Genomic DNA, 21,526 nt, shown 5'->3' with positions numbered 1-21,526 from the left:
GTTACATTGTATAAAAACTTTAAACCAAAAGGCGGCAAGGCTCTTCCTCGTGTACTAGAAATATTTATGATAAACGTCCAGCTGTGAATATTCAATCCAGAATTAATTTTTTTCTGTCAATCGCGACAGCTGTACCACAGGATGACAAGACATCCCAGTACGAAATTTCTTTGAAATGGAACTGAAATGTTTATGAATGGAGAATGAATAACAATGTTTCTACTAGAGTATTGAAAACCAGTCTAAATACTATAATCTACGAGGACCAAACTAATTGCGGTTTCTTTTAAGTTCTATTTCTCTTTATTTTAGTAGTCATTCAGTATTCTGCAACATTGCATAGATATTCAAGGGCTAGCGAGAATCACTCAAAGTGAGAAGCGCTTGAATCCATTACTATTGTAAAGTAGGTAGATTAGGAAAATAGACTTCGAGATTAACATGCAGGCTTCACAATAACCGAAAAAAACAATTCTCTGGCATACTTATTAAAGCGGATGGTTGCGCTGAAAGCGCTTTGTCCCTTTTCAAATTATCATTTTTAAAAGCTGTCGTTCGAATTAAATGTAACCTCTGAATCTAAAGTTTTGTTTTTTTTTGTAAGAACCAATAATATTGCAGGTTGAATCCTCTTAAGGATAAAACAAGAGGTTTTTGAAATAAATAATTATTAGTTCTTGGTTCTCATTTTATCACTGATCTGCTGTGTCTACGATTTCTCAGGGCGACAAGAAAAATTCTGGAGGAAATTCTGTTCTGTTTTAAAGCATGAAGATGTGAAAATATGTGTATTCTGAGCTATAGGACATGTAATTTTATTTCTGTCATTTCTGGAGGCGAGCGAGCATTCTAGCTCAATTAGCTATAGAAAAAGAAGTACGATAGTCGCTCTGGTTTTGGGAACGGCACAATCAAAGTTCTTTTATGGAATTTAACTTTCATATATTTACAATTTAGAAATAACAGTGGCCGAAATCCTTGCTCAGGGCGCATCACATTATTACCGGTGTTGGATTTTGCTTTCTTGCTCTGAATGAAGTCATTGAAATGAGAGATTAAATTGTGTGTATAAAATATAAGAAAAAGAACCCCGTAGGCCATTCTTAGCTACACTATTAGCCTCAACAAGGGACTTCATAAATTATTTCTTCAGAGTTTGAATGATAGCTTTAAGGAATTTCGGTGTTCATCGGTATTCTATGATTGCATAATAACGATAACTAGCTGAAGATAATCGCAGGCATCCCAGACCTCCTATTTATCCTATATATCCATAGTTAATAGATTGATTAACTACTTGTATATCCTTTAAGAAAACCTTCTAAATTGAAAGCATTTACATTCAAGTTTTGCATTTTCTAGCATTTTCAGTTTTTTTTGTTTTTTTTGTTTTTTTTCTATTTTCTTTTTTTGTATGAAAAACTCCCTTACTTGAATTCTATAGAATATTTTACAACATAGCATCTTTGGTGATGATCTCCGGTCTTATCAAAAAATATTTACTATTAAATGTTTCTATAAAGTGCCTATATCTTAGAAAAGTTCCTATTTTCGATGATTTAGAACTCAGACAGACTGTCTAATTTCCTTTCAAAATTGTCCAAAAAGTGGCTGAGATGTCTGTAATCGTATTTCGCATTACGGATGAAATAAGAAATGATTAGCAATATTCTTTCTGGTTTATTAAGGCTTTTATGACAGCGAAAACCTCTTTGACTGACTACCGCGTGAGGTCTTAGTCGCTTTAAGCGAACAGGAATAATCGTATTAGTTTTCCATTAGGTAGATAGAAAGCTTATTGGGCAATTTGCAACTCATGCACTTCAGATAAGACGGTGGACTTAATAACGAAAAATTGAGAACGTTTTAGAATTAAGAGCTCAGAGATATTGGGGGAATATGAGAAGTGCTAGTTAATAGGAGCAGAATTGAGAAACGGAAGAGGAAAAAGGATGGAACCATGGGGTGTTCGGCTTTGCTTAAATAGTGATAGACTAAGCTTACGATAACGAGACCATACACTCTTTAATACTAGGAATTTTTTCAGAGCAATAATGACAGTTAGACAGTTGGCTTTTGTGGTAAAAAGCTTGATAATTGGACAGTTATGATTGTAAAAAAAGTAATGAAAATAGGCTTAAGACACACTACATGATGATGACATCGATGGCATTGATAATATAAGAAGTATTTATTAGGAAGGTATTTGTAGATTTAAAATAACCAATAGAACAGATGGCTTTGATATAGCGCATGATGATTAGGATGATGGTGGTGCTGCTGGTGGTGGTGATGATGATGATGATGATGATGATGATGATGATGGTAGTTGTGATGATGATGGTGGTGATGATGATAATGATGATGATATGATAGTGATGGTGATGTTCATTGATGTTGCTGTTGTTGAAGATGTTGCAGATCATGTTATTGATGATGATGGTAGTTGTGATGATGATGGTGGTGATGATGATAATGATGATGATATGATAGTGATGGTGATGTTCATTGATGTTGCTGTTGTTGAAGATGTTGCAGATCATGTTATTGATGATGATGGTGGTGGTGGTGGTGGTGGTGGTGGTGGTGGTGGTGATGATGATGATAATGAAGGTGATGGTGTGGTTTATTGATGTTGCTGTTGTTGAAGATGTTGCAGATCATGATGTTATTGATGATGGTGGTGGTGAAGGCGATGCCCGATAATGATAATGACGTTAAGTGGTTACCATTATCATGCTATCTATCTCTCACAGTCTTCATTATGGCTACTTAGATCTTCTTGTGTTTTTTACTAATTCTTCTGCTCTGAGCAAAGAGTTTTTCTCATTAAAGTCCCAATAAAAAATACCGCATACAAAAATAATATAATTATGCAATTTGTACCAATAAATGAGCAGAATTTGTACCAATAAATGAGCAGATGCTCTAATAAAAAATACCTAATACAAACATGATAAGATTATGCAATTTGTACCAAAAAATGATCAAATGTCCTCTTGAAACTATATCTTGGACAAAATTTATACGCTATCCAGCCGCTTCAGAAAATAACTGAAGAAAACCCATTTCGCTTGGGCATAATGTTTTCCCATGTTAGACATTCCCTAGAATATTATTTCTTTGTTTAACACTAGCGCACGAGAAAACACATAAATATGGATATAACCGTACTAAGAATGTTATTGTAAATGGAATGACATGTTAGACATTGTCAGTCATTCCCTAGAATATTATTTCTTTGTTTAATCCTTGCGCACGGGAAAACGCATAAATATGGATACAACCGTACTAAGAATGGAATGACAAGTGTTCCTAAATGGGAAAACACATCACACCCAAGCTGAAAGGGTGTTTTAGGCGACATATGAGTCCTGTTAATATTTTATATTCCTATTAGTGTTTTACATTTTTTCAAGTATTTACACTATTGAGGATTAGTTTCTTTTTCAACGTAGGTGCGACAGTACTTAACATCTTGTCGAGACAGTTTTTTACACTTACAAATTTCTCGCGCGCTGATTGGTTATTTTTTATCATCAATAAGAGGACAGACAGATGAAGCTGACGTCAACGAGCGCGCGCTCTTTCCGTTGGTTGTTTTGATCACTAAAAATGAGAAGTTTTAATCGTTTTTGTTAAAAAACAAATCGAGTGGACTTGAGTTATATCAGACCGCATTTCATAATTGCACCACAATAGTTTCGGAATTTTTTTTTCATACTCCCGCGCGCACTTTTGGTGTCATTTTCTTTTTTGTTTGTTTTAAGCCCCGTTTACACTGGCGATTTTTGCTGCGATTTTCGTGGCAATTTTCGGAAATATAAAATCTTTTGTCTCATCCTTCAAAAGAGACATTCGTCTAGGAAAACCTTGGTATCCTGAAAAAAAATTTACGAGTAAATTCTTTACCATTATTTATTGTGGACAAAATCGCAACAAAATCGCAACAAAATCGCAACAAAATCGCCGCAAAAATCGCTAGTGTAAACGGGGCTTTAGTTGTTTTTGTTGTCGTTGTTTTGTTTGTTTGTTTGTTTGCGTTACACGCAGATGAATGATATGGTACACAAACACACAGGTAACCCGTCTTTGAAGACTTGGCAAACGTTGTGTTGATTTTCTTTGATATTTCTTTGTAATATTTCCAAGAAGAAAACTACAAGAGAGAAAAAACAAGAGAACTTAATAAACCTAGACCCGAAGGACATCGACCCGAAGTCTTTTAATTAATCTTTTATTAAAAGGGATTTCTTTCCCGGTTCTTCTTTATCTGAAGTGGGTTCCCTGTGTAGTTCAGAGAACCAAAATGGCGGCCGAAGAGAAGCAAAATAAGTTCGGTTTTCAACACGTTCCCACAAAGAAATTCCTTGCTTTTGAGTCTTCAGACGTCAGGGATTCACTCATGAAATGGTAAACTATGCGTTTTCCTTGTGAACTGCTGTATATTTTTAGTTTTTTGTGTTAATGAAAGGTTAAAAAGAGTAGTTAATATAGATTGCTACTGTACTTTTGGTTTCCAAGGGGAATGATAAACAGAACGGTAGTCCAGATGTACACCTACGACAAATATTTCCAACTTTACCAAAAAGATAAATTTATACAGGTTAGCTTTAGTTTATTGCTGAATTTCGTGCTCACGTTTCGTTTATTTTGTTTTTAAAACGATCGAACTCTATCACATTTTTTTGTTGAAAAAGTACTAGTAATTTTGCTTATTTTTAATTAAATATTGTATTTTTAGATTATTGTTATTATTTTTATTCTTATTTTAGGATTTCTTTGAGGATCCCAATGTGACGTCATCCCTACAGGTGACCACTAAGCTGTTTTTTCTTTTTTTCCTTTTTTTTAAATACATGTTTCGAAAAAGAACAACACACCAGCTGAGAAGTGAATTTTGTTTTCAACCAATCACAGCGCCTTTAGCTGTTTTGTTGCCAGCCCTCATTCCCAGCCTACTTTGACCCAACGTTTACATATTTTTATGTTTTCTTTTCACTAAAATATAATATACGTGCCTACAAGAAGCAGAAATATGGAAAGAAAGCGTGAAGACAATTTCATTAAAAGCCATGTTTGCTTCCTTCTTTCAAGCTCCCAAATTGCTTAGGGCCAGCCATTTTGTCCACCCATGCTTTGTGTGCTACATTCACCGCTCAGCTGGATAGACTTGCTTGCAGCATATTCCCAATAGCTCAATGAGGAAAAAATAAATAAAACATTCTAAGTCTCCTAAGAAGCTAAATTTTTTGTTTTGGCCTCCAAATTTATCTGCACTGGGATTTTCCATTGAAGAAAAACCCTGTATTCCAGTTTTCTTTCTTTCATTTTATTCTTTTTCCCATTCCATTCTCTTACTTTCTTTTCCATTCCTTTTGACTTTTTCTGCTGTCTTATTCTTAGATATTTTCATCTTCAAACACACCAGGACCATTAGGTAGGCAAGGACTTATTGTTTATTAGTTGCTTACAGATGCTTGATCACTTCAACAGAATACGTACAGCTATTCTCAATCACATGTGCCCTCTAGCTATTGTTTCTTTCGAGATGAAGAAGGTTTTGGTGGATCACAAGGCATTTCCATCACATTGTCAAAAAACACAAAGCTATAAGGGCACGTGCCTATAGAATGTCATGGAAATGCCTTGATTGCCCAACAAAAACAATCTCTAGAGTGGCGTATGTGATTGAGAATGGCTGTAAGGGTTCTCTGTGTCAATAGCTGGTATAACAGATACCTATCCAGGATTTCTCATGTCATGGATTTCTCTCCACTATTCTCAACAAATCATCTCTCCCTTCCCTCTATTAAATAACATTTTACATGTAAATAGTCAATGGCAAGAGGTGACAGGCACCCAGGACGGATTGATATATACATACATTTTCAGGTCTTAAAGCAGTTAAGGCACATGCAGAGCATATACCATGTACGATAACTTCCATGGATTTCTTTGATAGACTGTACGAGAAAGGTAAGCACAATGTTATTGCAAAAGGCCTAATTTAATTGCAAAAAATAATTTTGCTCTTATTACAGCAAGCAATGGAATATTAGCTTCATAGCGCCTCCCCAGTAATTCAGCTCTTTAAATGCACTCCCTCCATTCACTCATTAACCACCTACTTTAAATCCCCACCCAACCCCCCTAGTCAAAATGTCTATCTCTTATTTTAAGATCTTGATGGTCAGAGTTCAAAATACCAAACACAGTAAATGATGTGTTTGTTGTTAAAACCTACTTGGCTTCTTGTTCTTATGCATCATGTCTCCTAATAAATCCTCATTTAGTGTGTGTTGACCTTAAAGTTTATATTATCTCCTATGGACAGGTGTTGTCAGGGAAAATGGTAACATCAAGAAATGTATTGATGAGGATTATGAAGACTTTCTCATTTCAGATGAGCTTAGGAAGGTATGTAACTCATGACCCCAACCCATTGTAATTGCAGATTATTCTTTCTTGACTATACTTCATTGAATATTTCATCTTTTAACAGACTTTGCTGCTAGAGGAATCAGACTTTTATCCCATGTTTAGTGAAGAGGACAGAAAAGAGTTGCTGTTCTTGATATTTAAGCATCTTTGTCTTGGTGGACAAATCTGCCAGGTATGACAGCTGCTTTGGCTGTAAAAAAAACTCATATAATTCTAAACAAGAGCTGAAGTGAGTACAGCAGAAAAACAAAACAAAAAAACAGAAATCAAGCCAGAGGAGTAAAGCAAAGGCTGCAGAAGCAGGGTGCAAAAGGGCCTTCAAATTTTGATTGTTATCAAACTCTGAAAGAACCTCTGGGGTAAACTACGTCAGGGCACAGCTAAGTTACAGATTGGGCCATAAAACAACCTCTGGGCTGATCTAAGTCAGGGCAATGCTAACTCACAGATCGAATCCTGAAACATCCTCTGGGCTGATATAAGTCAGGGCACGGCTAACTCACACAGAGCGAAACTAGTGAAACTTAGCGGGTTAGGTTCGTTTAGGTTGGACAACAAATGAATCAATACTAAAAGTTTGAATGTTGTGATGGTGCTTTAGCAACCCCTATTATAGTCTTAGCCCCTTCCATTTAAACACTGCTTGTCATTACAATTACAAAACAAAAAGGTATGATCCACCTAAAAAGTTAAGATTTTTATTGATGACCCTCCCCTCTAAAGCCCCAGCCCTTCCCCCTCCCCCTCCCCCCTCCCCCTCCTCCTCCCCCCTCCCCCACCCCCACCCCCACCCAATAAAAACGTACCTTTCCTTAGGGAGTTAAGATATCATATGGGTCTACTGTAAGTTAATGTTGTAAAAAAGGTAATAAAATGGCATGTTCAGGATGAAAGGAAAGAAAAAACTCCCTCATTAACAGAATATTAATGATTTGCACTGTCTTTTTCTCCAAGTATGAAGATTATGTAACACCATATTTGAGCACAGCCAAAGATGTCTATAAAGAGTTAGTCAGGTAACTTTATCTTTTTGTCATAGGATGTTTCTTTTTTGACAGTATTGTGTTCAGCGTTAAAGTGGGATCTCTAAAAGCAATTGCAGGGATTGCAGAACAGAAAGCGCTGGGTGCCTACTTTTTGATAATATCCACTCAATTTTCAACTTTGCGCCCAATACTCCCACTTTTAGTCTTATGCATGCTACTCTACTGAAGAGTCATTCTCGGTAACCCAGGGGTAAAATTCTGTCGCTCGTCATTCGCTACCAGAACATTTTTTCTGGTACGGAGAAACGAGCAACAGAATTTTACCTCTGGAATTCCGAGGATGCTGGATAGTTCCTCCCCACCACTTGCACGCGCAGACGTTTTTAAAAACGTTCTGCAGTCCTTGAATAGTATGATATTGGAATTTTTTCATCGTAGTGTGAACAAGGACCCAGAATCAAAGAAGTTACAGGTTGGATCGATTGTATTGAAGATCTCTGCCATGGTAATGTACAAATGCCCTTGACAAATAAACCAGAGTCTGTGCTGATTTGTTGTACAGAAATGGAAAGAGCGAAGCGTCTGGGTAGACAGGAATTTGTTAGTAAAATACTGCGGGTTGCGAACTGTAACGTTAAAGTTCTATTTCTATTCAATTATGTCTTTAAAACGAAGAAGAGAAACGGAAAGAAAGGGAAAAGTATAAGGAGAGGAGAGGAGAGGATAAGAGAGGAACGTTGTAAAATTCAGGTCACACAAGTTTAATTCCCCCTACGTGGACTTGACCCGCACTCTTGGATGCACATCGGACAGGTACATAAAATTAGCACAATAGTAGCTGGAAAACAATACGGCATACAGACCAGATTATTTCATATAACCTTTTTCCATTTTAAATCGACTTTAGTGGCAGATACTACAAGAGATTAGATGTAGGTAGAGTCTGGGGGCCGGCTAATCTCTCTCTTGATGTACTCGGGCTAGAACTTATCCTCCGTAATCCGTACATAAAGGGAGGATTGGCTTTAATTGCTGTCAAGTTGGAAGAGCATACGGCGCCTCAGCTCCTGCGTCTGTCTCCGTTACCAGGGTTCATAATAATAGACTTGTTTCTCATTATTTTCGTTCATGTAAATAGAGTTTTCTCTACTTGATGTAGAGTTATGTCACTGAGCTATTGTCTACCCAAACGCTTTGCGCATAATGATAAGGAAAATGAATAAACTACGAGAAAAAGAAAGAAAGAGAAGAAAAAAAGAAAAAAAGGAAAAGATCAGTGATGCTTGTAATTTTTTATGGATTAACGACGATATTTTCTTGTTTTCAGGACGAGAAGGAAAACTTGCTGTATCCATCATCAGAACCACATGAACAGTCATTTTCGTACATGTGTGTAGACCTTGCTAAGCGGCATGTATATATCTGGCATCACTCGTGGAAAGCATAGTAAAATATCCAGCAAAACCTAGTCACTTTTCCTTGTGTTTTATATTTATTTAGACATTTGTAATTTTAAAAAATCCCGCCACTGGGACTAAAAATAGAAGTTGTTGTGTTGTGAAAATTGCGTTGCTTGTACTGCGTTCAACTTATCCTCTCTCTCCACCATTGTCCCTTCAAATTTTCCCCAATCGATATTATTGAAGATGAGGTGCCTTACGGACTTCAGACACGTCAGGCAGTTAGACCTTTCTGCCCTTAGTGTGCGGAAATTCAAGATAAATTTATTAACCCAAAAACATTAAGGGATAAAATAGCCGTCTCAGAGCCTTCTTCGCGTAATCCCGTCGTATCTTATCAACTTTGATCTTAAGATAGGTCTGACCCGTCTAGATTATGTCGGGCTACCTGTGGTTATTATTGACGAAAGAGTCTGGATTGAGCTCCTCATTAGTGTTCAAAATGGCGGACGAAGTGAAGTGTGTTCTAAAGTTAATCTGAATTTAATATCATTTATTCCAGTCCAAAACCTTAAAATAACGAAAAAATCAGAAAATCCATTTCCAGAATCATTATGAAACGAGCCGTAGAAGAAGCTTCGACGACTGTCGTTGAGGAACAGCTCGAGTTTGGCGCTCAACCCCAACAACAACCTTTGCTTAAACTCAAGCGTCCAAAACAGTTGATCTCCTCAGCAAGAAGACTCCTGAATGAACTTGACAATTTTACTTCCACTCAGGATATCCTTCGTCCTTTACTTGAACTGGAAAGGTCGTTACCTCTGGATAATTTAGAGGATAATGAAGCGGCAATACGGAGTCTTTGGGAACGTGTTTTTGAATGCAAAGACGTAGTTGTCAAAGCAAAACTGATTTCCTTGATAGGTGACCTAGCTAGGTATCCCGGTGCAAATGCTCTGGCTGTTGTAGATGAAATGATGAGGCTTCTTAGTACAGAAGGTGGGTATGTCCTACCCCCCACCCCTCCAAAAAAGATAAAGATACCCATGGATGCTTGTGAAAGAGATGATAGTGATGGTGCTAGTGGTATTGATGGGGATGGCCATAGTGAAGGTGTTGGTGGTACTGATGGTGATGGGGATGGCCATGGTAATGGTGATAGTGTTGGTGTACTAATGGTGGGATACCCATAGTTATTAGAGGGTTAGTATTATCCCTCTGCTGTCGGATACCAAGATGGTGATGGTGGTATTGGTGAGGAGAGGGAGGAAGCAGACAAGAAAAAGTCAAGCTACTATTTTATTAATGACTTAAAAGTGTTTTATTGACTGAAATTTCTTCTTTTTTTTACAGAGTCCCACAAAGTAAATGCTCAAATAATCCATTCCTTGACGTCACTTGGAAAGCTATATTCACATGATGTAAGCATACCAGCATATCATTTGACAATGTCTCTAACACAGACTACTAAGCCTAGCCATTCTCTTGTGTGCATAACTAGACCTAGAAATTAGACCATGCTTGGATGATATTTTTGTATGGGGTCCTATTTTCTTGCTATACAATGGCAGGATTATATTAAAATTTAAAATATTTTCTTTCAGAATAAGCTGATACAGATGCTAGTGAGCATAGCTGTAGAGGTGAGCTTTAGATTAGTTTCCCTCTGTTCCAGAATCCAATGTTTTTAAGTTTAATGGTTGATACTAGAGGAAGGATTTTAAAAATGATATAAAATGGCTTTTGATCCAGTACATTGATATCCAGTTCCAGATGTGAAAAAATAAATTATATAATAAATTATAATATAACGTATGATGGAATTTAACAGTGAATTCCACAGAGTGCCTCTTCTACCATGTGCTTCCAATCGAAATTTAGAAGTTGATTCTTATGGAGGGAGGAAAACCAGAGAACCTGGAGAAAAACCCTTGAAGCACAAGCAACAAGCAACTCTACTCACACTGAGCCACACTGTCACATTTATGAGAGGAGAGCACTCACTCGCTACGCTACCCATTCTTCTCAAAAAATGAGGAAACCTAAAATTCTAGTCACATTTATTTTGGGGACCTGCATTTATTTGTTTTTCAAAGTAAAGTTTTCCAAAATTAGCAATGATATTAATTAATAATTAGAAGGTAGAACATAGTTACTTATTATTTCTCTCCCACCCACCCAACCTATTTAAAAACAATGATGCCATAAAGTATTAAAAGTAGTTCTAAATATTTCTATTTTTAGCACCTCAAAGATTCCCATCATGCAGTTCGTAGAGAGTGCCTTAAGCTCATTGGTCATCTGGGTTCAACTGAAAGTCCCATGACAGAAAGTAATGAACAAAGTACAGTCAGCATTCAAGGTCTCATTATGAGTTTTTCTTCTGACAGTGATCCTAGAGTCCGAACAAGTGCACTTGAAGCTTTGGTAAGTGAATATTAATAGTATCCGTAGTAGTAATACTGTAGTAAGTAAGAGTTAATTACCTCAAACGGAGGCAATAAGCCATATACATCCCGAGGGCTGCAGGTTTTCTATCAAATGTTGCTCATTATAAATGCAAACGGTCTATATATAGTTATTAACCGGGTTAATAACTATATATTGACCTCGCATTTATAATGAGGGTTATAACAAAAATAAAGCCTTGTGAATAACAAAGAAAACCGTGTCAATTGATAAATAATATTTAGTTAGTAACCCTCACGAGGGAAGGTTGAGGTCATGTTAAGAGGATTCCAAAAATGTAAGTAACCCCTACAAGGGATAATTGAGGTCTCCTTAAAGGATTCCAAATATGTAAGTTAGTGGTTAACAGTAGCGTAGCGAGGGGGTGGCACGGGGGGGCACATGCCCCCCCAAATTTTTTGAAAAAAAATTTTTTGAAAAAAGAATAACAACAAAAAAACATATTAAACCGAAACGAAAGAGGAAAATAAATTATTACAACCTACAAAAGTGCAAATTTATACGAAGTTATCTGGATGGACTACCTGTGCACTGTGAACCCAGTCAGAGCCTGGAATCTGCAAGTGGGAATTTGAATTTTTTTATATTTTGGATCAGTGCCCCCCCAGCTCCTAGGTCCTCGCTACGCCCCTGGTAGTTAACAAATCTGAGTCGTTCTTGGTGTAGCAACCTCTATTGTATTCTGGGTTAGGGTTATTGTATTGCAGGGTATTGTTTAGCTCCGAACTCATTGTTCTTGTGTTATTGTCTTCATGGCTCAGGTGCCCTGCACCACCAAGAAAGAGCCAAAAATCTTTTACTCTTCTTTGATTGAATTGAAATTGAGAAATTGATTTTTGCGAAGGGAGGGGAATGAGATAACCCACAACTACTCGGAATACCTCTTATTTGATTGTAAGATTAAAGCTAAAACTTGTCATCGCTTATCACCACCGCAAGTACAGCAGTGGCGCAGCTCAACGGGGTCGAACAGAAAGCAAGTGAAAGTACTGGCACCAATTCTTAACTATAAAATTGTTTGTTTATAAGCAAAAAGATTGTAACTTGTTAATTTACATGCGATATTTCTTTAGCTCACTCTCCATGAACGAGGTCAAGCGCTGGATGTTGCTTTGTATGACCAGGTATCAAAGACCTTGGAGGATGACTATGAAGATGTCCGTATGGCTGCTATCAAACTTATCTGGGTGTTCAGCCATATCTGTCCTGAAAGGTACTTACAAAATGTAGTGTAAAATCGCCATCAAAACTTGATTTACTATAATTTTCCTAACTCAAGGCTTCACATATGCGCGCAAATGATCTGATAATAGTATGCATAAACTTACAGGACTGGGTCTTTGCAATGCAATTAAATCATAACAATCATCAGCAAAATAATATTTGTTTTCTGTAGGATAGTGCAGCTACCCACTTCAGACGATGCACGCCTAGTCGATGACGCATTCATCAAAATCTGCAACATGGTCAATGACTTGGCTATGAGAGTACGTGCAGAGGCAGTTGGTCTGTTGGGATCCCTGCATCACGTCAGTCCGAAGTTCCTGGAGCAAACTTTAGACAAGAAAGTTATGTCTCATCTCAAGGTAAGAGGTTGAACTCTTATTATGTATTATGTATCGAGTCAATATTATCGTATCGATTCTTGTCCGCCAGGGCCCGGTTGTAAGAAGCCTGCATGGATAGCGCTATCCGGCGGATAAATCCTTATCCAGTAGACAAGTCGATGCTGTTATCCAATAAATTTATTCACTGGATAAGATTTATCCATTGGATAGCGCTATCCAGGCTTCGTACGACCGGGCCCAGGAGGCCCATTCTTAGAAAGCGAACTTGATGCGTTTTGGTCTACCTTGGGTACATCTTTGGCTTACTATGCCTTATATGGTAATGTTTGTTGACCTCAGGAAAGGCGCTTCGTTTTTGCATTTTACTTTTGAAAAACCGGAACCGGAAATGGACCCAACTATAGTTGGGTCCATTTCCGCCTTGTTTTCTCACATTATTCTGCTGACCTAGAGCAACAAAGGCTCTGAAAAGGGAAAAGTTTTATTTTGATTGGTGGATTAGTTTTATCAAGAATTGTTGAGTTCGCAACGATTTTAAACGACAGCCTACGATCTTTTGAAACGTTTTATAGAGGAGAAAGACGGACCACGAGAAGAAAAAGGAGCGATTCGCAGCTGGGGAGTCTTCTGTTGGTTCATGGTCAACAGGGAGGAACTGGGGCGATGGTAACAAGCAGGAGGAGTTGGCACCTGATGAGGTAAGCCTAATGAGCAGCGGCGCATGTGGGGCGTTTGTTCACGGACTTGAAGACGAGTACTTGGAAGTGCGCATGCCCGCTGTGGATTCATTGTGTGAATTGGCCAATCAGAATCGTTCATTTGCTACCCTCTGTCTGGATTTCCTGGTCGATATGTTTAACGATGAGATCGAGAGTGTTCGTCTGAATGCTATTAACAGTCTTCGTAAAGTTTGTCATCACATACAACTGCGAGAAGACCAGTTAGAAGTAATACTTGGTGTACTGGAGGACTTTTCGTGGGAGATTCGCGAGGCGGTACGTGAGTTACTCTCTCACTGTCACCTTTCCACTCGTGCCTGTCTCCACGCGGCCATTCATGCTCTTCTTGGTAACCTGGCCAAGTATCCTCAGGACAGAGCGTCGATATGGAGGTATGTGTGTTCAGCGTATATATGTCCGTGTTGTTATGTGACCGTAACCGTGCCCTTGATTTTCAAGCTGATCCAAACTTTCTATATTATTATTTTGTATTATTAATGTTATTTAAACAACATTTATACCTGTTGGTACTAGGTGCGCAAAACACTTGGGAAGTAAGCACAAGCACCTGGCTTCCTCACTAGTACCCGAACTTCTTTCCACTCATCCGTTTTTCGCCACCTCCGAGCCCTCAGTCGATGATCCAGCGTACGTTGCTATAGTGATACTCGTGTTTAACGCGACGGTTGATTCACCTACGATGATCCCAATGTTTCCAAATCACACCCGACGACACTACTCGTATCTCCGAGACAGTCACCCAGACCTTGTGCCACACCTAGCGATCGAGGCACAGTCTATGGAAGCACAGGGGGTCCCTGCTCCTCAAGGACCAGGTAGGTTGCTATGGTAATGAAAAACATATATTAATTGCTATAGTAACATTGACAAGTTAAGTTGCCTAATATTAGTGTTGCCTATGATTTCTTATTTTTTTGATGATATTTTTGCAGGGTCATCTGGGGTCTCTTTTATGGAAGGTATTTTACGGCGCATCCAATCAGTTTCTTCTATGGACCCTGTTAATGCTCAAAGATTTTTGTCATCTATCATAAAGGATCTTAATCACACCAAAGGAATCGACGATCAATACGTCGCCAGCTCACGTTGCATGGCGCTTTACCTGGAATGTCAACTTGTCGTCCTCCAGGCACAGAATGACAAGATCTGGAATATTCCTGGTCCACTGTGTGCAACACGAGGAACTGGGCTGAAATCTCAGGTCCAAAAGCTCCTCATGACTTCATATAATATAGAGCACGTTTTTCATGGTCTAAACGCATCTCAAGTGCTGCTGTTGCACGAAATTCGTATCATTGCTCACTCGCTCCAGATCCTCGCAACCCAGAGATGCGACACAGGTACTGAAAAGAGCCTGGGGTCTACTTTATTGGTCTGGCAGTCCTTTCTCGCTCGTATTAGGCACTATTCGGCCCTAGTGGGCACAAGTGGGACCAAATTAGATGAGTTCGGCCAGGCCCTACTTTCCTTCCAAGAATTCTTTGAAGCAAATATCACTAAACCTTCTTGTATTGCGGACTATCTTCAGTCGTTCATTTTAACGCGCAGAGTTAAGTGTCTCGAGTTGACAAGCCATCTCCAACAGGCATCAGCCATCTTGACGGAGCCTCAGGGAGGATCCGAAAATCCTATCTGCTTTAGTGCTGGGCTGACGTTTGGCATTAATATTGACGCCAGGTTGGAGAATATTGCACATCCAACGTGTGTGCGTGTTCAGGTAAGAGTTTGACTGGTTTTAAATAATTTTTAGGAGAGTTTGGATAACATTTCTTAGTAGTGCTGGAATAGATCTCTCTGACGCGGCAGCCATGTTGGCGGAACAATCCCCCCAGATAGCCTCGCATTCAAATGCTTCAGGATGAGATTACGCGGGTTCAAACAAAGGCGTTCGTTCTTAATAGCGCAGCGCGCTGATTCTAAAAATAGCTTAAAGATTCGGACAAACATTGCATTCTGTTTAACCGCTACGAGGATTATACGAACCGATTTTATTATTTTTGCTTAAAGTTACAATAATAACCCATGTAAGCTAAGATCAACTGCGATCGGCTGTGAAAATTATCTGCTTAAAGTAAACTTGTAAGTTTGTTTGTCCGAATTTCGCCTTTGTCTTCGTTTTTATGACGTCACGGCTGCGCTGCGCTATTGAATCAACATGGCGGCCGCGTGATCGAGCTAAGCATTTAATGACATCTTATCAACCGTCAAATCAAAATTGGCACGTACTACTCCAGGCAAAATATACAGTCAATTCAAAAAACGTTGTCGTCGACCGGCTCAAGCCTACGCGACTGGACGGAAAGAAATATGGGTAAAAATCACTGAAGCGGTTAAATATTCGTTCTGAATTAATTGTTCCCGCTAGTAATAAGATAAACAATCGAGAAACAATCCATCAAATGCATGTCTTTGGGTTTAGGGAAAGAAAAACAAAGTAGTTATGATTCAGTTTACAATTCCGAAAATATGAAGGCATTAAAAAAACGTCTCCTTCAACACTTCCCACTCGCCTACGAAGGTTCGTGCTGTAAACCAGGCATAACTAGTCGAATAAAATTACTGCAGTCAACTCGGCTTCAATGATTGCTGTCCAGAATTCCTTTCGGTCCAGTCGCGTAGGCTTGAGTTGGTCGACGACAACATTTTTTGAATTGACTGTATGCTCGTGTCAAACGTTGAACTTAACATGAGCCGAACCTAATTTAAACAATTGATAGTAAGGCGGTCTTCTTCGATGTCATTGGGTTCGGCTCATGTGAAGTTCGACGTTTCACATGAGCCTTAAAATACCATATAGATTAAGGAGTACCAAAACAATACATTTTCTATCCTCCGGGAATTGGACTCTATTTTTATGCAAATACTGTGCAGAAAGTTTCTATTGTTTATAGCTGCCTTCTCACGTGAATAAAAAACGCTCTATAAAAAAAGCACGCAAGTTTAAAAATCTATGCCCGTTTGCAATTTTTTTATCATCAATTATATTGTATATATTATATATATATTTGTATTATCAATTATCCGCTGACCTATTGTACTGTACATCCAGGTCGTCTTCCCAGACATGCGCCGTCAGCTTTTCACTCCAAAATACGAAGATCTTCATCGTTTGAGTAACTTACGTCATAGGCTGGTCACCACAGTGGTTCTCTCTCACAGCGCATGGACAGGTAAAAACACAGGGATCCCATAGACAGGGATATCATACCAAATAAGTCAAATGAGAGGATGTCTTTCGTTAGAGTAGAAACTGTCTGTCAAATTTGATTTTTTGTCAATGAATATTTAACGTATTTACGCGGCATCTGTTGTTACTTTTGCAGAGGCTGGCTTCATCGAGGTTTCGCTCGTCACCAAATACCAACCAGACGTGGACGAAGAAAATGTTGTAAGTTTAGGCGTAATAAACACTGACAGTGAATCAAAGACTTTACGCCAGATCAAGAATTCTACAGATAACCTTGAAGAGAGTGTCGTAGGACTGTGCCCCCCTGTACGGATCTGTGTCCTACCTAAACCAGCTATGAAATAGTACACCCGAATCAAAGATTCTACGCCAGATCAATAATCCTACAGATAACCTTGAAGAGAGTGTCGTAGGACTGTGCCCCCCTGTACGGATCTGTGTCCTACCTAAACCAGCTATGAAATAGTACACCCGAATCAAAGACTTTACACCAGTTCAATAATCCTACAGATAATCTTGAAGAGAGTGTCGTAGGACTGTGCCCCCCCTGTCGGATCTGTGAGCTACCAATAAAATAGTTATAAAATAGTACACCCGAATGGTACCACGGGGTGGCTGGAATTACTTGTATAAATTGTAAATAGCGATAATAAAATATCTTAAACTGACAAGCTCTGAAAGACTGTTGTCTTTTACCATTATTATTTATAATAATAGCAATATTATTAGATTGACTATTGTAATGCATAACAGTAACATAAAATGCCAATTGAAACTCAGTTGCCAAAAGTGTCCAGTAATTGATGGTCATATTGATGATGATGACATTTATGGTAATGGTGTTAATAATGATATGGTGATATGGGGATGGTGAGGGTGTTGGTAATGATATTCTTGGTGAAGACAGTATTTATGATGACTGACTATTTTGTCCAATCGTTTGTGATGACATCGCATTTGTTTACAGCGATGATGAAATATGAGAACGATAACGGAAGCAAGCGAAACGTTGATCATTGATGGCGATTTTAACAATGATTCGTTGCATAATTTTCCGACTTCTTATTTATCATATAAGCAATGACACTGACTCTTGCTCACTGGCTTGTAAACCGTTTAAAAAAATAAGGCAAATAGCCGTTGAACTAAATCCATTCAACCGTAATCAAAACCTAATTACATTTCGTCAACTTGAAAAAGGCTTCAAAGAATGGCAACCAAAAAATATTATAAAATGAAAAAATTAAAATTACATCCAAGAAAGTCGTTCCTTTATGCTTTCATTTTAAGTCGTTAGAATCTTGCATAAAATTGAAAACCAAGATAAATAGAGCAACTTTTTTGCCTTTTTGCTTGTCTAGAGAAGTATCTCTCACGGCAACTGGTATTTAGAATTGTTTTATGCTCTTGGAATGCGATCGATCAGCCTCAACCAATAGCATTTCTTCGTTCATATTCATAGCTTAAATTAATTATGCTGTTTTAAATTTTGAAACAGGTCTCTTTGCTGTTCACCGAGTAAAACAACTATCCTAAAAATTTATTCTTCGCTTTTTCTTGTTTTTTAAAAAGCGAGAAATTTTCTTTAGGAAATTCCTAGTTTAGCTTCTGCAACATAGAGAATGAAACTTTGACGTTTTGATCTCTGGCGATTATATTTTTGTTGGCTTGGAATTGAGTTTCCCGATCAAGCAGGACAATTAGATCACAACCATCAGAGCAAAACTAACGAGAGAAAAACAACATGGATTTCGATTCAAGTTTCATCAACTGTAGACGACTTCTTTTTATTGTTTTTACCGTCTTTCAAATCGTAAATCCTATAAGAGGTATGTAGCTTTATTCCTTATAAAGAAATATATGTAATAAAACTAGTTAAAAGTGTAAAGCGTAGAAACTTCTTAACCAATTGCTTTTATAATCCTGGCATATTTCTTTGCTGTATTTATATGTTGCCAAAAAGGAGAAAATACTCTCTTAAAGTCTCGGAAATTGTGGGGGCTTTAATAAATTTTTGTGATAAATTTTCACTCTTGACTGACGATCTTTGACATGTGCAACAACCTTTATGAAAATAAGAACAAAATATAAAAACACCTGACATTTCTACTATATGAGCAAAATTGTTTGTAACGTAGGTAAATGAAAGTAGTTTTGAATTTTATTTTTGTATGTGTTGATTTTTAGGTGACAGTCTTTTGGATTTAATAAGAGGTAAGTTCAAGTTTCATGGAAAAATCATAAGATTTTGTTTCTCCGAGGGAGCAAAAAATAGTGCACTTTACCGTTACACTCAAATGGGTTCAACAATGAGGCAAATAAAAACAAAAAGTATCTCGACCAATCACTGTGCTCATGAATATCAGGGCTATTTCTTTTCCTGCCTTTTCAAACTCCTTTTGCTCAATTTCTAACATTTTCTAGGTTTTTAATATAGGATTTTGATATTTTCAGTTCCTCGTTCGGGCCCGCCATTGGCGAGAAATCAAAACCCTGTATGTCGTAAAGCACAGATGCTTCACAGTGACATTTTAAAGAACGCGTCCCTTGAAGGCCAACTCAAAGCCGGGAACTTCACCTATTTTGGCGTGGTTCACAACATGGAAGAATGCATGGGAATGTGTTGTTCAAGCAAGAAGTGCCAACTGGCGTATCTAGATAAAGATAAATGTTATGGCGTAAAGTGTTTTAATGAGAAAATGTGCAAAGTTACAGCAGGCATTGGTACGGACGACGTTAAGATTTCCTTGATGGTTAAGAATGATATAAACAAAAAAGGTAGTTCTAATTTGATGTTATTATACTTATGTCGCTCGTCTATAGACCAAATTCAAAACTCGCACCGAGGTGAGGCTTACGTTGTGAACAAAGGGATCTGGCGTGACTCAAAGTAATCTGGCGTGATTCGAAAGTCACGAATCACGCCAGATTCCTTTGTTCACAACTTAAGCCTCACATCGGTGCGAGTTTTGAATTTGGTCTTTTTTGTTCGTTTGCTTATTGTTTTCGTGTGTGTGTCGGAGTCCGTCACTTTTCCACAGCTAACCCAATCCAGGCTTTGACCACTTTACCTTTTACGTCATAAGTAACTCAAATTAGCTCCAAACATATTTATGTTCTTTACTTTCTTTCAATTCCTTCAAATCAATTAATCTCTTTTTTCTTTGCAGCGTATGTTACAGCTTATATTGTAGTGGTAGTCGTTGCTTTCGGCGCTGCTATCAGCGGCACAGTATGGGCCGTGTTCATTTTTGTTAAAAGGTAATAAGAACTACTCAAAAGAATTAGTAATTATATGCCGTTACGAAATTGCTCTGTGTAGCTGGTCCTCTTTTAAGCTGTCATAGGTGACGTACCCAGACCCCTAACGGGCCCTTCATACCAGGGAAGTCTGGGACCGACACAAGAATTAATGCAAAGAGAGTGAGTCTTTCGACAATTCTTTACAAAGCTTTGTTTGTACCATCGATCAGGTATCGAGATGATCCACATGCGCCAAAAAAAGTAAATTCAAAAGATACCGAAGAGGAAGGCGAACCTAAGGGTGAAGCAAAGGTAAGGAACCACGTGACAAGGTTAATATTGTTTTTCGGTTTTTTAGGAATGGAAATTGTTGGAAAACAGTCGATCTTCTTTTCCTTTCCTCTCCCTTTTATTTCCATTCCCTTCTTTCCCTTCTCTTTTCTCTCCATCTCAAATACCTCACATAAAAGTTAAGAATCAATATTTTTCCATGTATGATAAATGTTGACTTCGCGTTTTCCTTTTATTCGGTGTTGCCTAAAACTCTAACCTTCCCGCCATTTTCCCCGCCATTCCATTTTTGCCCGCATACCTCCATCACTGGATCTATTCATGAAAATGTTCTCTATTGTATTTCAGGTCTACTAATAAACTTTGCACAAGAAATTAAAATCGAATAACGAAATAAAGACTGAAAATACATCTACAACTACTTGTTGATGGTTTTCCAAATTTGTAGGAAAACGAGCATGATATTTAAGACACTTGCCCAAAATGATGCTCTAGAATTACAGAGGTCACAGCATCAATGAATGTCGAGTTTGGCTGGTTATAGATAGATAAATGCATGGTTGTCGATGCATTTTGCTATTCCTGGATTCGAAGGGAGATCATAATTGAACCCAAGTCTCAAAGCGTTACTGCTCATTTCAAATGTTCGTAATACTGTAATTAGTAAAGTTGCCAAAATTGTTGAGATGGAGCATGCTTAGTAGAGGTTTCCACAGTTGTTTGCCGCAGTATCTTCGACAGAACGCTGAAATGTAAATTACTTTCAAATATATAAATGTAAAGCCTGGAATACGACATGGGAGAGCCTACGTAGCCAGCAGTTGATGTGCTGATTCATAAAAATACAATGGATTACAACAGATTGAACGACAATAGATTTGGATACATCACATCTACTGTGTGCTATGTAGGTTCTCCCAATGCGACATTAACTCACTATGATGTGACCATTATGTTTTTACAAATAAATATTTCCTAAAGCTCAATATTGTTTAACTTTATATCCAATTCGACCCGCATCCTCCCATGATGCAGCACTACATAATTCGATAATACCCAGCTCCCTACTTCGACTGACTTTGCAACTTGGAGCCAAGCTATCTGCACGTTACTTCCCATGATGCAATATTACCCATGATGCACCACACCACCACCCAAGATGCACATTACCCATCACTTACAGTGATGTGATATTACC

The 21,526-nt window shown here is 38.1% G+C and overlaps 3 protein-coding genes across 3 annotated transcripts; all 3 read left to right on the top strand.

Annotated features, from left to right (window-relative positions):
* Positions 1 to 4,155: 4,155 nt before the first annotated feature.
* LOC116291783 (cilia- and flagella-associated protein 300) lies at positions 4,156 to 8,898 on the top strand. Its single transcript, XM_031698991.2, has 10 exons — positions 4,156 to 4,413; positions 4,525 to 4,606; positions 4,776 to 4,814; positions 5,407 to 5,440; positions 5,896 to 5,979; positions 6,338 to 6,420; positions 6,506 to 6,616; positions 7,399 to 7,460; positions 7,869 to 7,935; positions 8,758 to 8,898. The coding sequence occupies exons 1-10, from the start codon at positions 4,310 to 4,312 to the stop codon at positions 8,875 to 8,877; spliced, it is 786 nt and encodes a 261-aa protein (XP_031554851.1). The 5' UTR covers positions 4,156 to 4,309; the 3' UTR covers positions 8,878 to 8,898.
* A 433-nt stretch (positions 8,899 to 9,331) lies between these two features.
* On the top strand, positions 9,332 to 17,465 carry LOC116291791 (integrator complex subunit 4). The gene is made up of 11 exons (XM_089026224.1): positions 9,332 to 9,829; positions 10,184 to 10,251; positions 10,435 to 10,473; positions 11,075 to 11,257; positions 12,373 to 12,512; positions 12,696 to 12,885; positions 13,440 to 13,978; positions 14,121 to 14,422; positions 14,540 to 15,324; positions 16,657 to 16,777; positions 16,931 to 17,465. Exons 1-11 carry the CDS (start codon positions 9,445 to 9,447, stop codon positions 17,137 to 17,139), a joined length of 2,961 nt encoding a protein of 986 aa, XP_088882350.1. The 5' UTR covers positions 9,332 to 9,444; the 3' UTR covers positions 17,140 to 17,465.
* A 572-nt stretch (positions 17,466 to 18,037) lies between these two features.
* On the top strand, positions 18,038 to 21,314 carry LOC116291792 (uncharacterized). The gene is made up of 6 exons (XM_031699002.2): positions 18,038 to 18,623; positions 18,982 to 19,008; positions 19,249 to 19,572; positions 19,965 to 20,055; positions 20,268 to 20,349; positions 20,677 to 21,314. The coding sequence occupies exons 1-6, from the start codon at positions 18,539 to 18,541 to the stop codon at positions 20,683 to 20,685; spliced, it is 618 nt and encodes a 205-aa protein (XP_031554862.1). The 5' UTR covers positions 18,038 to 18,538; the 3' UTR covers positions 20,686 to 21,314.
* The last annotated feature ends 212 nt before the right edge of the window (positions 21,315 to 21,526 follow it).

Source organism: Actinia tenebrosa, unplaced genomic scaffold (genome assembly GCF_029948245.1).
Source record: "Actinia tenebrosa isolate PJP-AT-01 unplaced genomic scaffold, QUT_ActTen_1.0 PGA_scaffold0__85_contigs__length_37466705, whole genome shotgun sequence".
Lineage (NCBI taxonomy): Eukaryota > Metazoa > Cnidaria > Anthozoa > Actiniaria > Actiniidae > Actinia > Actinia tenebrosa.
Note: the sequence above shows the minus strand (reverse complement) of the source record. Positions and strands in the feature narration are given on the sequence as shown.

Excerpts from the sequence above, each read along its gene's own strand:
- LOC116291791 (XM_089026224.1), top strand. The coding sequence starts at position 9,445 with ATGAAACGAGCCGTAGAAGAAGCTTCGACGACTGTCGTTGAGGAACAG. Across the intron at positions 10,474-11,074 it reads TAGTGAGCATAGCTGTAGAG|CACCTCAAAGATTCCCATCA; the intron begins GTGAGCTTTAGA and ends TTCTATTTTTAG. Across the intron at positions 13,979-14,120 it reads GACAGAGCGTCGATATGGAG|GTGCGCAAAACACTTGGGAA; the intron begins GTATGTGTGTTC and ends TGTTGGTACTAG.
- LOC116291792 (XM_031699002.2), top strand. The coding sequence starts at position 18,539 with ATGGATTTCGATTCAAGTTTCATCAACTGTAGACGACTTCTTTTTATT. Across the intron at positions 19,009-19,248 it reads TCTTTTGGATTTAATAAGAG|TTCCTCGTTCGGGCCCGCCA; the intron begins GTAAGTTCAAGT and ends TGATATTTTCAG. Across the intron at positions 19,573-19,964 it reads GAATGATATAAACAAAAAAG|CGTATGTTACAGCTTATATT; the intron begins GTAGTTCTAATT and ends TTTTCTTTGCAG.
- LOC116291783 (XM_031698991.2), top strand. The coding sequence starts at position 4,310 with ATGGCGGCCGAAGAGAAGCAAAATAAGTTCGGTTTTCAACACGTTCCC. Across the intron at positions 5,980-6,337 it reads TGATAGACTGTACGAGAAAG|GTGTTGTCAGGGAAAATGGT; the intron begins GTAAGCACAATG and ends TCCTATGGACAG. Across the intron at positions 7,461-7,868 it reads GTCTATAAAGAGTTAGTCAG|TGTGAACAAGGACCCAGAAT; the intron begins GTAACTTTATCT and ends TTTTCATCGTAG.